This window comes from Canis aureus, chromosome 36 (assembly GCF_053574225.1).
Source record: "Canis aureus isolate CA01 chromosome 36, VMU_Caureus_v.1.0, whole genome shotgun sequence".
Lineage (NCBI taxonomy): Eukaryota > Metazoa > Chordata > Mammalia > Carnivora > Canidae > Canis > Canis aureus.
Genome location: NC_135646.1, coordinates 19,305,018 through 19,320,400, shown reverse-complemented (window position 1 = coordinate 19,320,400; position 15,383 = coordinate 19,305,018). Strand labels below are relative to the sequence as shown.

Genomic DNA, 15,383 nt, shown 5'->3' with positions numbered 1-15,383 from the left:
TAGAGAGTTAAATAGCAGCCAAATCTAAATGTCTTCCTGTCTTAGTTGTTAAGAAGTTAGGACTTTGTCCTAGAGGCACCAGAGAACTATTTTTTTAAATGCAGGGGATTGATGCTAGTAGTGGTCATTATGAGTCCAGACTAGAGAATGAGTTTGGAAGAGGACAAGATTAGAGGCAGGAAAACCATTTAAGAAGAGGGTTTATAATCGAAGTAAATGATGGTGGCCTAAAATAGATAGTATGTGCTTACAATATGGCAAACACTCTACTCAGCTTTTGTATGTATTATTAACACTTAATCATTTTTGAGGTGGGGGTTGTTACTGTCCTCACAGACAAGGAAATTAAGGCCAAGAGAATTTAGGAACCTTGTTCTAGGTCATATGAAACAAAGCTAGTATTCTAACCCAGGCATTTTGACTTCAGAGTCTGAGTCTTTAAAATCTATATTAGCTGATGATTGATGAGAAGGGAATGATGGAGGGATGCCTAGGTGGCTCAGTGGTTAAGCATCTGCCTTTGGCTCAGGGTATGGTATGATCCTGGAGTCCTAGAATTGAGTCCCACATCAGGCTTCCTGCATGGAGCCTGCTTCTTCCTCTGCTGTGTCTCTGCCTCTCTCTCCCTGTCTCATATGAATAAATAAAATCTTAAAAAAAAAAAAAAAAAAGAGAAAGGAATGTTGGAGAGGTAGGAGTAAAAGGGTAATGCCAATTCTTGCCTTTAAAACATGAGTTAAGGGCAGTTCGGGTGGCTCAGCGGTTTAGTGCCGACTTCAGCCCAGGGCATGATCCTGGAGACCTGGGATTGAGTCCCATGTCAGCCTCCCTGCATGGAGCCTGCTTCTCCCTCTGCCTGTGTATCTGCCTCTCTCTCTCTCTCTCTCTCTCTCTCTCTCTGTCTCTCATGAATAAATAAAACATTTTAAAAAATAAAAAAATAAAACATGAGTTAAAAAATGCATCCACCTACTTCATACCATGTACAAAAATGGCTTAAAATGGATCAAAGACCTAAATGTAAGAGCTAATACTGAAATCTCTTAAATGGAAGCATAGGCATAAATGTGGAGTTGGATTAGGCAATGGTTTGTTAGGCATGACACCAAAAGTACAAGGAAAAAGTAGATAAATTGGATTTTATCAAAATTAAAACCTTGTGCTTCAAAGGACTCTACCAAAAAAGTGAAAATATAACCAACAAAGTAGGTATTTGCAAATCATATTATTTGATAAAACATGTATTTAGGGATGCCTGAGTGGCTCAGTGGTTGACTGTCTGCCTTCGACTCAGAGTGTGATCCTGACTCAGAGTGTGATCCCAGAAGCCGGGATTGAGTCCCACATCAGGCTTTCAGCAGGGAGCGTGCTTCTCTCTGCCTTTCTCTCTCTCTGTCTCTCATGAATAAATAAATAAATCTTTAAAAAAAACCAACAACACCTGTATTTAGAATATATAAAGAATTCTTATGGCTCAGTAATAAAAAGATAACCCAATTTTAAAACGGGCAAAGGATCTAAATAGTTCTCTGAAGAAGATATACAGCTAGCCAACTAAGCACGTAAATAGATCTCCACTGTCATTCCCTGTTCAATAGGGAAATGCAATTAAGAATTTTAGTGAGATAATACTTTATACTTACTAGGATGGCTAAAATTAAAAAGACTGCTAAGTGTTAGAGAGGATGTGGAGACATTAGAACTTTGTATATTGCTGATAGGAATATAAGGTGGTGCATCCACTTTGGAAAATAGTCTGGCTGCTTCTCAAAAAGGCTAAACATAGGTTTATTATATGATTCAGCACTTCCTCTCCAAGGTATGTACCCAAGAGAATTGAAGACCTATGTTCACATAAAAACTTGTACACAGGGGTGCCTGGGTGGCTTAGTTGGTTGAGCGTCTGACTCTTGGTTTCACCTTAGGTCATGATCTCATGGGTCATGGGATGGAGCCTTGCATCAGGTTCCATGCTTCTTGTAGAGTCTGCTTGAGATTCTCTCTCTCTCTCTCCCCCTCTGGCTCTCCTACCACTTGCACATGCTGTCTCTCTTTCAGTCTGTCTCTCTGTAAAGTAAATCTTTAAAAACAAAACAAAACAAAAACTTGTACACAATGTTCATAGCAGCATAGCTCATAATATTTGGAAACAGCCCAGATGTTTATCAACCAATGAATGGATAAATATAATGTATATCCAAAGAGTGGGATATTACCCAGTCATAAAAAGAGAGTACTGATGCATGCCACAGTATGGGAAATCTTGAAAACATTATGCTAGGTGAAAGGAGCCAGACACAAAAGAACACATATGATACCTCTTAAATGTCCAGAATAGGCAAACCTGAGGAGACAGATTATAGATTGGTGGTTGCCTGTTGCTGGGAGGCTTGAGTGGAAATGAAATGATTGCTAATCGGTGAGGGATTTTTTTTTTTTAGTGTTTTCTAAAATTAATTGTAATGGTTGTACAACTCTGTTCAATAATCATTAAAACAAAAATTTTATACTTTAAATGAGTGAATGGTATGGTATTGTGAATTATTTTTCAGTAAGCTCTTATAAAAATATCTACCAATCAACATTAAAAACAAATACATAAAATACAAATATACTTGTTTGGAAATAATAGATGTTAAAAACTAAAAATTAAGCTGGAATGTCATGTAGCAGTAAAGAGAGTGTATACAGGTGCTCTGAGATCAGACTGTTTAGGTTAGATTTGGGTCCTGCCACTTGCTAATAACTACGTGAAGTTTCTCAGCTTCTCTGCATTATAGTATTCTCTGTTTCTTGTATTGTCCTAAGGATTAAATGGGATAGAGTATTATGAACTCTTCATACAATTCTTGGTACATAATAATTGATCAGTAAATCTTAGGCCATTTAAAGTAGGACCTAATATAAAAGAAGCAATGAACCAGTTGGGTTTTTTACCAGGCTTTTCTGTCAATTTTTTTTATTGAACTTATCTTTTTTTTTTAAAGATTTTATTTTATTTTTTTTATTTATTCAGAGAGAGAGAGCGAGAGGCAGAGACACAGACAGAGGGAGAAGCAGGTTCTGTGCAGGGAGCCCGACGTGGGACTCGATCCCGGGTCTCCAGGATCACACCCCAGGCTGCAGGCGGCGCTAAACCGCTGAGCCACTGGGGCTGCCCTGAACTTCTCTTTTAAAGCTTTATTTTTTTAAAAATTTGGGCTATATTTTATTTGTTTTTATATTTATTTTTATTTTTTAAAGTAATCTCTACACCCAGCATGGGGCTCAGACTCACGACTGCAAAATCAAGAGCTGCATGCTTTATTGACTGAGCCAGTCAAGCTCCCCTAAACTTTTATTATTAAAAGTATTTTTGGGATCCCTGGGTGGCGCAGCGGTTTAGCGCCTGCCTTCAGCCCAAGGCGCAATCCTGGAGACCCGGGATCGAATCCCACGTCGGGCTCCTGGGGCATGGAGCCTGCTTCTCCCTCTGCCTGTGTCTCTGCCTCTCTCTCTCTCTCTCTGTGTGACTATCATAAATAAATAAAAATAAAAAAAAAAGATTTAAAAATAAATAAATAAAAGTATTTTTATGCTTGTCACAGAAATTTTAGAAACAAAAAATACCAAATAGAAAAATTCTATCTTAATAAAGGTGTTATTTTTTAAAAAATAAAATAGAAAAAAATCATCCATAGTGTCATCCTCTTAAAGACATTTTCTTCTGTATTTTTTTCTTTGCATTCCATGTCGAGATCATACCGTATTTCCTTTATATTTGTTTTTTGGTATTTAGCATGGAAAAATGTTAGTTATTACAGATGCTTCAGGAACATTTTTAATATTTCAGATTCTGTAGAGCATTTCCCAAATTTCGGCCATTTAATTGGGTCCAGTGTCTGTGTGCTTAAAGCTTTTTCATGTATTTTTACTTTTCTAGGGCATAGATTTCCCATTATTTGATTCAGAAGTTTGTATATTTTGGAGGAGGGATCTTTGATTTTTCTTTTGACAGGCTTTCCAAGTTATTACAATTTTTTGTTTGTATTTCATGATATTGTAAATTACTTTTACTGGGGAAATTCCTTTAGTATTTATTTTATTTTATTTTATTTATTTTATTTTATTTTATATTTTATTTTATTTTATTTTATTTTATTTTATTTTATTTTATTTTATTTTATTTTATTTACTCATGAGAGAAACACACACAGAGAGAGAGGTGGAGACACAGGCTGAAGGAGAAGCAGGCTCCGCAGGGAGCCCGATGCGGGACTCGATCCTGGGATTCCAGGATCACAATCTGGGCCAAAGGCAGACGCTAAACCTCTGAGCCACCCAGGGATCCCCTCCTTTATTATTTCTTAACAATCAAAGGACAGTATTGCTTTTCTGATAATAGTATAGATTATAACCACTAGTTAACAAAAGGTCTTTTTCTTGTGCTTACAATGGATTTATTATAGTTAGAGAAGAATTCTCACATACTTTTTTGAGTGGTTCTTTCCCTGGAAATTCAAGGGGCAGTTATTTGTTATGAGGAATAAATGCTGCAAAGTTTCTTAGAAGACAGTCTTTCACATTTCATTGGTTTCCAAAACTGACAAAGCCCTCAGATGCTTAAAATGTCATATTCTTAAGGAGCATTTCAAGAATACTTTCAGTATAAAATATAGCCAACACATTTCAGAATTGTTTGGGGATGAGAATCAGATGTTAGTAACAGGAGAGTGGGAGATGCCAGCATCTTCACAACCACATAAATTAATTTATAATATATATAAATTATATTTATATATAATTTTTATCTGAGGAATGAGCATTGTACTTTAAAAATGAAAATTGCTGCTCTGCACTGGAATCTTCATATGCCAGTCTGGGATGTGATTGCTATTCTTAAATTTTTAAAGATTTTGCCACTTAGAAATCAAGAGTAGGTATTTCTGCCGCATCCTTTATTAAAGAGCCTAGCTGCAGTTTAGAACTAAGAGGTGGATTCCAGATGAGAGACAGTGATTGCTGAAGGACAGAACTAAAGTCATAGTGACAGGACAGAAGGGATCAGGGCCTTGTGGAAGCCCCAGTTCAAGTCCTTAAGATAGGAAAGCTTTTTTTTCTGATGTGTTCTAATGTTTTTTCCTCCTCCTTCTTTTTCTTTTTTTTTTTTTTTCTTTTTTCTATTCTAAGCATCAGTTTTCCCCTCCCTTTTGTTATGTTGGGCTCATATTTGTTATGTTCTGGCACATATTTCTCTCATAGATCTCTGTTGAATTGCTGAACAGATCTTTTTCTATCCTACTTGCCTCTTAAGGCATATGTTTATTTCTTTGAAAATTGAAATCTGTATTTCTTCTCTCTATTCATCTACTGCTTCAGTGGATATTCCTATCTTTTCTAACTCTGTTGTACACGGTCTTACCCCCACACTTTGAAACAGGTATTAAGTTTTAATATAGATTGGTCTTAGAAGATACAGTATTGGCCAAACCTTTTGCTTTTCTTTCTTTGTTGGCTAACTCTGTTTTTAGACAGAATTTGATATTGTTCTTTTTTTTTTTTTTTAAGATTTTATTTATTAGAGAACGAGTGGGGTGGGTGGGAGAGGGAGAGCGAGCGAGAAGCAGACTTTCTGCTGAACGGGGAGCCCAATGAAGGGCTCAGTTCCCGAACCCTGAGATGACCCAAGCTGAAGGCAGATGCTTTAACTGACTGAGCCACCCCACCTCAGGCAGAATTTGATGTTTAAACTGTAATGTTATATAGACATATGGAGAATGTAAATGGAAAAATAAAACTTTAAAATGGTGATTCATCTAATTAAAACCCTTAATTGATTGGAAAATATTCTGATTTGAAGAAAAAGAAACAAAAGCTGAGAAAATAGGAGATCTTGTTCTTGATGTTTCCAAAGGACAGGGAGATTTTACCTTAGTACAGTGAACTTTTAATCTTTCAGAGCTGTCTAAAGATGATCTCTCAGTTAATATGATAACTCACTTATATTTGCATATATTGATTTATATTTAGAAGTACAGATTTTATTACAGAAACATATAGGTATAGAAAAATAAATTATATGCCACATGCATGTAAAATTCCTTAAGAGTCCTTGAAATGAAGCATGAAAGTTTAAGTATAAGGATTTTTTTTTTTAAAGATATTTTAGAGTATGGTTTATGTGAGGAATAAAACCAGAGGCCTATTACCTTCTATTTCTGGAACAATAATAGTATGTTTAAATGAGGAAAATCTTTCCCAAGCAGTTTTAGTGGATTATTTTTCCTATAATCCTATAACTATTTAAATTAATTATAGTTGAACCTTTGCTTCATTTACCTAAAATGCTGTGTGAACCTTAGGCAGTTTTTTTCTTTTCCTTCTTTTTTTTTTTTTTCCTTTGCTTTAAATAGATTAAACTATTGGTAAATACTTGCTGTTTAGACTATATTTGAGAAAAACTTACCAGCTATGTAGAGCATGACTCCTTAGCTATTTTGACAAGCAGTAACTAGGTGTACAATTGGTTATGACACTGGTAGGTTTCTATGTATGTGCATATCCCAACATAACAGCCAGAAACCTTAAGCTTTCTGTTCTTAAGATATTTATGGTTCTACAATCCAAGAAGGGGGACGCCTGGGTGGCTCAGTGGTTTCAGCGTCTGCCTTGGCTCAGGGCGTGATCCTGGAGTCCCGGATCGAGTCCCACATCGGGCTCCCTGCATGGAGCTTGCTTCTCCCTCTGCCTGTTTCTCTGCTTCTCTCTGTGTGTCTCTCATGAATAAATAAACAAAATCTTAAAAAAAAAAAATCCAAGAGGGTCAACATTTTATAAAAATCTTGTCAGAGCATCTTCTCTTTCTATTCTCCTTCTTCAATTCTGTAATTTAACAGTTTTAAACCAAATACATATCTGGGAGTGCCCTGAAAATGGCATCCAGTGCAAGCTATTTGTTTTGTTTGTGACATTGAGAAAAGAAAATTAAGCTTAAGAGTTAAAAAAAAATCTATTTGTGAATATATACTAACCCCTGAGATCTTTCTTGGTCTGTACCAGTTTTCTGCCATTATTTGTTGACGCAGGAAGTGTTTAGTTATAGGTAGGATGAGTGTGTGATAGAAATGTTCTAATACACTCTCCACTCCAGACTAGTTGAGCTATAGATTTCTTTAACCTCTAACTGTCTTAGTCGGAATCTGTTTCCTGTCACCTATTTCCTTTCTTATATTAGATCAGGTCCCCATTCTTATGTTACCTTAATTATTTCCTTATAGCCCCCATCTCCAAGTAATAGCCACATTGGGGTTAGAGCTTCAGCACAGGAATTTTAAAAGGAGGATGCAGACTTTCAGTTCATAGCACTAGCCTTGTTGAACAAGCATCATGTCTGATCCAGACTCTATTTTAGGCAGTGGCAGTAAGGAGATGCCTAAGAGGCAACATTACTTACTCTTGGGCCCCCAACTCTCACTTTCTCTGCACGGAACATGGGAAACACTGCAACCCACCTCAGAGAGAGTGGTCCTGACAATGAAATGAGAGGACATGTGGTGTCTGGCCCACAGTGGATGGATGCTCAGTAAACAGTAGCTACAACTTTTATTTTGTGTTCTCCCTATTATGTATTTTATTCTTAAAACACTTTGTCTTTTCGCAGTCTTTTTCAAGTATCATTTTCTTCTAGTAGTATCTTCTGACTTCCCCCCTTTCTAGTCCCTCTGTTCCCCAATCTTCTCTCCATACCCTCACGTTTCTCATTATCTATTCCCTCTTCACTTCCATCCCTTCTTTGTCTGCTCCAGATTGAAGCATCCTCTTGGCATTTTTCTCACAAATTTTCCAAGGACAGAGACTTGCCTTTTCCAGGGATTGTTGTGTTATGCTTATTTTTAGAAAAAAAAATTTATAAAGGTGAGCAGGAATGAAAGAGGAGAAATGCAGGTTTAACACTAAGTTAGTTTTATATCAGACAACAGGCTTATACCCATTGAATGGGAACTAGTGATGATTGGAGGCCCTATTACCTTTGTCTCCTTGCCCATCTTCCCCTGAAAGAGGTTTTTCAAAGAAACCTCCCTAAATGTAGGATGGGTTAATTATATTTCTTTACTAGATAGCAGGACAATATGCAGAATGATCTTCTGGCACACTGTTGCTGTTAACTTTAGCAGATACCTCTGTAATTTTTGTTTCATATTTTACTTCAAGTATCTTGTCAGGAAACTATGTAATATCCTTTAATTATGTAATCAGTTATTTCTTTTCAAAAATAATACTATGCCAGTGGCAAAAGAGAAAAATGAATTATATCATTTTCTTTCCTTAACAAAACATATTAAAATCATCACAGTGGAAGAATAAATAAATTTCACAGGCAAGTTCTTCTCATTTCTGCATTCTCGCTGTTGTATGTGGACTTTGGAACTGATTTTGTTTTTTCCAAACAAAATTTTATGTCTTTGATAAATCACCTTTTGAAAATTTTCTTTCCTGGAGTTTAGGTAATTGGAGCACTAGAAGACTTTTAAGTTACGTTCTAAAAATCTGAACTCTGTTACAGTCCTAGAAGAATTTCTGGGATTGACGTTCTTTTAATATTTTCCTTTATCCCTACTCTCTTTACAGTCTTCATAGTTGTGAATAAACTTCTGAAATTCTACCTTGATAGTCTGAAGCTTTTACTTTAAATTATGTTTTGTGTATACTGAGGAGTGTTTGATTACTCATGCTTTTTGTGAGGCCTATAAACTAAATTTTGATATATTTCAGTTATTCAGGTCAGCAGGAATTATGCTTCAAACCGGAAAATTAAAAGGTAACATATTAAAGCTCTCTTTTCTCTCCTCTACTGTTTTTTTTTTTTTTTCTTCAGGCTCCTGTTCCAAAGAGTGCACTTATTCCAGTAATTCCCATCACTAAATCAACAGGCTCCCGGTTCCGGAATAGTGTGGAAGGATTGAATCAGGAGATTGAAATAATAATTAAAGAGACTGGAGAAAAGGAAGAACAACTTATAGTAAGTAATCTTGTATCTTAAAATTGTTCTTTCACGTTAACTGTTCTAATTATTTAAAAAGTTACAATTTCATTTTCCATATTTACTTAGGTTTCTTCCTTCTCGTTGAGAGAGAATGAAAATTTGTCTCTTTTGGAAAACTTTGACCTTGGCAAGTGAATGAAAAGTTTTCATTTCTTTGCATCTCATAGAGACAACTGATATGACTTAAGTTTAGATCCTTGAACAGAAACTACTTTTTGTTTATCCATATTTAAAAATCATTAGACAGGTGATAACACTTCTCATTTACTATAACTCCATGTAACAAAATTTAAATTGCACATTTGTTGGGGAGGGAGGGATGTGACTTCAAATACTTTCTAAACGTGAATCTACTTGTTCCCTCTTGTTTGTGAAGTACTATTTGGTTGACTTTATGATCATGAAGTGCAGTTCTGCTTACCTATAATGCACATAAGACATAAGAATGATTCATACATAAGACACAGTGAGAAAATTTCCTATTTATATTTAAAAGCATGTCACAGAGTATATTTAAGCTTTCATTCTTCAGTGAAAGAGGAATCGGGGAGTTTGAAATAGTATTTTATTGATGCTTAAGATCCTCTCTGTGAAGATTAAAGGTTGGTTTAGCTTGGAGGAGACACAACTTCCCACACCCTCTTGTCCATATACTGCATGATGGGAGTAACCCCCTGAAATAATAAAGATAAATGAACCAAAGGTGTATGGGGAGCTGGTTTTCCTATTAAGTGAGCCACACAAGATTTCCTCTAAATGTTCTCCTTGATTTCCCCCTATAACCATTGCTACCATTAACGTTTCCCTTATTTAGGAAGGTATCTTTGGAAAAACTTTCTCAGGGAGATGTAGGCAGGGGAGAAGGTAACAGGACCTGTCATCAGGTATCTCTAGTTCATATAATGGATGACATTCTCTTCTAATATGGAACCTAGTGTTATGCCTAGATTCCTCCTTTCTCTTTTACCATGGCAGTACTTGACAATTTTAAAAATATTTAGAACATGATAACTAATTCATTGAAATTTATCATTCAGGAAGCATTGAACACCTGTCCTGTGACTAACCCTAGGAATACAGTCTTTGCATTTGCTGCTCTGTGTTCAGTAGGGCAGTCACATTAGACAGGAATGTCACTGATGGTGCAACACAAAGGCTTTTTTCTCATTAGACTTAATAAGTGGGGCATTTCTGACCTGTGAGTCATCTGGAACAATAGGGGAAGGTTGATATTAGGTGCATTTCTGGTGAATTTCAAAATTGATGATAAATACACATGTTTTTAAAATTTTATAACAGCCACAAGATATTCCAGATGGCCATCGTGCACCTCCCCCGCTGGTACAGAGAAGTAGCAGCACACGCAGCATTGACACGCAGACCCCCGGGGGTGCCGACAGGGGAAGCAATGACAGCAGCCGCTCTCAGTCTGTGTCGCCCACGTCCTTCCTCACCATCTCAAATGAAGGTAGCGAAGAGAGCCCTTGTTCAGCTGATGACCTGCTTGTTGATCCCAGGGATAAAGGTACAATGCAGGAGGGACTTGTTACCAGATAAAGGAGTACCACCTACTGTATCATTCATTCTGTTCATTTTGTAATAGAACAGACACACTTAAGGCCACTAACGTAATTACTTTGACATGCATTCTTAACATAGATTTTTAAAAATTTAAGTGCAGAACAGTTTTACTATAGTGCTCAAGTGATGGTCTAGTTGGGTCAACTTTTGTTTGTAATTTTTCTTTTTCTTCACTTGTTAATGCAAGTTCCTTATTAGTGAGAGACATTCTTTTGGTATAAATGAACATTTGTCTTGAAAAGCACTTTGTTCTCTCTTGCCTTTTATTAATTTTTTTTTTAAGATTTTATTTATTTATTCATGAGAGACACACAGAAAGAGAGAGAGAGGCAGAGACACAGGCAGAGGGAGAAGCAGGCTCCATGCAGGAAACTTGATGTGGGACTCCATCCCAGATCTCCAGGATCACGCCCTGGGCTGAAGGTGGCGCTAAACCACTGAGCTACCCAGGCTGCCCCTCTCTTGCTTTTTAAAACAAACATGACCTGTCATCTGTCTATACTGGGGCAATATTTTGTTAGCCTAACCCAAGGTACTGTGTGTACTTGAGGGCAATAATATATTTGTAAATTCTGCAGCTGAGCTCAGTAATCATTTATTTCAAACCTCTTACAAGTGCCTTGAATGTCCTAAAAAGTTACAATTGACCATCACCATCAATCACCTAAATTACTGAGACTGTAACAAGTGCAGACAATCTTAAGAGTTCCTGAAGATGTCAGTTAAAGCTATCTATGGCAGTTGTAAATGTTATTATTTGGACCCTTTTTTTTTTTTACCAGCTTCTAAATTAAGTAAAATATGGATACTCCAGGCCAGCACTCTCCACCAATTATATCACAATCCCCCGCGGGTTGAGATACAAGTTCCAAGAGTTTTTGATGCTCCCAATGTGCACCCAGGTCTGACACAGAATTAAATCCTTTGGTTGGGTTGTGTGTTTCTTATCAGGAATCTGCATAATTAAGTACTATTTAGACTTATTGTTCGGATTAAAAGGAATAGTAAATGCAGACCATTTAGCACGGCTCCTGGTACTTAGTACTCAATCAAATGTAACACATACACACTTCCTTTAAAAAATATGGTTATTAAAATATGCCATACTTTCTATTTTTCAGTAACGAGTTGAAACTCCATGAATTTTGTGTAATGGTTTATTTGACTTTAAGAGATGTGACTGGTTAGTTTTTTGAAATTTCTAAGAAAATAAGGCCACAGTGCTACTGCCTACAAAAAACTTATGGCTTAGTTGACATAGACACACTGAAAATTTAGAACACTTAGATATCAGGAATTTTAATGTAGTGGAACTGAGAATATGAACACTGAACAAGAAATACCAGAGCGAAGAAGTATATTTTTTTGTTAGGGTTAATTTGAAGAGATTTCAAAAGTTTGAGCTAGACTTTGAAGGAAATTTTGGGGGATGAATAGAGATGGACCTCTTCAGGTATGGAGAAGTTCATAGGCAAAAGGAAGTCTTTGGCGTACAGTGCATAGAAGACTCCTGACGACCTGGAGCAGAGATTGTAACCAGAGAAGCAGAGAAATCAAATTGAGAAATTCTAAAGGGCAGGCCAAGAGTGAATGTTAGGCAGCCAGTGAAAAACCAGCTTAGTTAAGTGTACTAGAAAAAAGGAACTGGCATTGGAGTCTGTTTGCTGGGTATATAACAGAAAAAAGGGAGCAAGATATCAGTGTGAAGGGCCATAGATTAAGTGATACAGCCTGAGCTATAGTAATTGTAAGTGGAAAAAAAATTTTTTGTTTATGCATTTATTTAGCAAACATTAATATTCTCCTCTTTAACAGGTTTTGTGTTAGATCTTGGGAGGTGATGTTGATGAATAAACACTCTTCTTACCCTCAAGAAGTTCATAGTGTGGAGGGAGGCCATGAGCAATTAAATATAGTATGACTGCATTTATAGAGTAGTATTTCTTAGTAATCCAGCATGCTGTTTTTTGCAGAGAATGGGAACAACTCTCCTTTGCCCAAATATGCAACCTCACCAAAACCTAACAACAGTTATATGTTCAAAAGGGAACCTCCTGAGGGCTGTGAAAGGGTCAAAGTCTTTGAGGAATGCTCGTAAGTATCCCTCCAAATAACTTCTATTATGAAAATTTTCAAGTAAGTTGAATAGTACGGTGATCACCCATATATTCACAACCTGGATTCTGGAGTAAATATTTTGTTAACATGTGCTTTGTCTGGCATAGGGGTGGTTAGTTTTTGCTGAAGTTTCTGGAAATAAGTTGCAGACATCATGACACTTAATGATAATTAGAATTTAACATTTGTTTCCTAAAAGTAACCATAGTACTCTTCTATAACCATAATATCATTATCACACCAAATAAAATTAACAGCAACGCTAATATCAACTAATATCCAGTTGCTTTTCATATTTCCTCACTTGTCCCCAATGTGTCATTTGTGGCTATTACTTTTGAATCTGTGTACAGTCAATATCACACATTGAATTTAGCAGTATTTTTATTCAAGGTGGACCACAGATCTCATCTAGTGTGGTTTCTTTTTTTCAAGAATTGAATTCCCCTCAGTTTTTTTTTTTTCTTTCTCTTTTTTTTTTTTTCTTCCCCTCAGTTCTTATGTATTTTTGGTCTCTAGTTCTTTAAACAGTATTAGAAGTATTTTGTCTGTCAGTATAGGAAATAGAATTCTATTACTTTGTAGAATGATGTTACTGTGATGAAGATAACGTAAGAAGTAGGATTTTAAACAGTGTCTAGTACTGTTGGTATATGATCTCCTATGCTCATATTTCTGTTGGCTGGTCATCTGGTGAAGTACTTTAGTTTTAGACTCAAAATTTGCTTAAGATTAGCCTTAGTATTTGCAGTAGCCATGGCTCCTTGCTTTATAAGTGATGGCTTCAGGATTGTAGACATGTATGAGACAGCAAAGTAGGTGTAATGAACATTATTTGGGGATATGATGGTAGTACTGGGCCCTCACCTTCCAATATCACTATGGCTGCACGTCTAAGATTCATCCTTAGTCATCCTTGCATTTCCTCTCCTGTGAAACCTGGAACACGTGAAGGTTGTCCAACCTTGACTGACTCATGAAATTGATCTTCTTCCTCCATTATGAACATCTTGGAGTCATTTTGAAATATGGTATCCTTTTGTTCTTCCATGTGCTCCTGTCAGTGCTTCTTTTAACCTAAATATTGAATAATTTTGCTGCACAAAGAACATTGTTTTTAAATTCCCTCAATTCTATACTAGGAAATCCCAGCTGTCAGTCTCCTATCTGCTTTTATGACAGTAATTGAAAACTGTGTTAGCAACTGCTTCCTCCCACCTTCCCATGCCTACTATGTTAGTCTAAAAGCCTGACTGGTGCTAGCTGAGAATTTAAGCAGAATTTATCTAGCTCTGCTTCATGGACTCCCTAAATCATAATCGTCTAGGATATGGGTTGAAACTGCAGGATTCCCAGGCCCCATCTCAAGCCTAATGCATAAATATGGAGGTAGGACCTGGACTGTGGATCTTTAACAAATACCTCACATTTTTTATGCCCAATTTGCAGGTGCTGGCTTAGGCTTTTCCATAAGAGTTCTTAAGATATGGAATCATTCTATTAAGTAAAAATCAAATGGTCCAAATGGACCTTTTTGGAGTTGAGCTTTTTTATTTACTCATTGGTAGTTTAAATTGCCCAAATACAGGGATGCCTGGGTGGCTCAGTCAGTTAAGCACCCGATTCTTGATTTTGGCTTAGGTCATCTTGTCTTGGGATCAAGCCCTGAGTCGGGCTCATACTCAGCATGAAGTCTGCTTGGGATTTTCTCTCCCTCTGCCCCTTCTCCCACCCTTGCTCACTCTCCCTCTCTCTCTCTCTCTCTCTCTCTCTCTTTTCTCTTCTCCCTCTGAATAAATAAAATCTTTTTTAAAATTGCCCAAATGCAGAGAAATTGTTGATTGGTTCAAAAGCAGTTTGCATTCTTTTTATAAGTGACTTGAGTGAATATTTGTTGTGTAGGTTGGTGTCCTATGGTATCTGCCGTAAACTCTTGCATTTGGAAAATGTCTCAGGACTTAATACCTGAGCTACATTATTTGTATCTAAAGGGAGGGAAGAATGGTTAGGAGTGTGTGTGTGTGTGTGTGTGTGTGTGTGTGTGTGTTTGTGTATGTGTATAGATGGATAGCTAGATCAAAGAAATAGAAGGTAAACCATAACATATTACATTTTTTATGGCACATCCATCTATTATAAGGTAGACTTAACTCTTTTTAAAATGTACATAGTTTGTTATAAATTATACTGATACAAAAGATGTGTAGCATACAAAAACTTATTCTATTTTAAGCATTTTCATTATGTTTCAAAAACAAATTAACAGCAGTAACCCAAGAGTGGATTCCTTAGAGGTAATTTTAACTTTCTACCAATAAAACAAATTACTCAAAGTCTAAAAAAATTAGTCTTTTTTGCCCTACCTCTGTCCAAATGAGAGCAAAACCCACTAGGCACAGCAGCAACAAACAAAGATAGATTACTGGTCCTAATTTAAAAATTTTAAGCTTATTTAATCATTCTTTGAAGAATACTTTTCTCTTTAATTCTTAACTTCTGGTTTAAAGGAAATAACTCTGATCTGAACTGGGGATTGGAGTGGGGTGAAGGCTCTGGTTTCTAGAAATATCTGTTTATTTACCTGAAAGGAAATAGATGGTTGAATTAAGACCCAGAATTTAAACCACATTTTGTACTTCTTTCAGTCTCTATGTTCTTTGTG

General features: G+C 36.4%; 1 protein-coding gene across 3 annotated transcripts in view; it reads left to right on the top strand.

Annotated features, from left to right (window-relative positions):
• Positions 1–15,383, top strand: part of FAM117B (family with sequence similarity 117 member B) — an 85,336-nt gene that overhangs the window by 58,853 nt on the left and 11,100 nt on the right. For 2 of the 3 annotated variants that reach the window (XM_077885458.1, XM_077885456.1), the window contains exons 5-7: positions 8,855–8,998; positions 10,322–10,547; positions 12,577–12,697. In XM_077885458.1, the coding sequence (XP_077741584.1) occupies positions 8,855–8,998; positions 10,322–10,547; positions 12,577–12,697 (491 nt within the window). The remainder of the gene's footprint in view (positions 1–8,854; positions 8,999–10,321; positions 10,548–12,576; positions 12,698–15,383) is intronic. The other variant, XM_077885457.1, reaches the window with a different exon arrangement.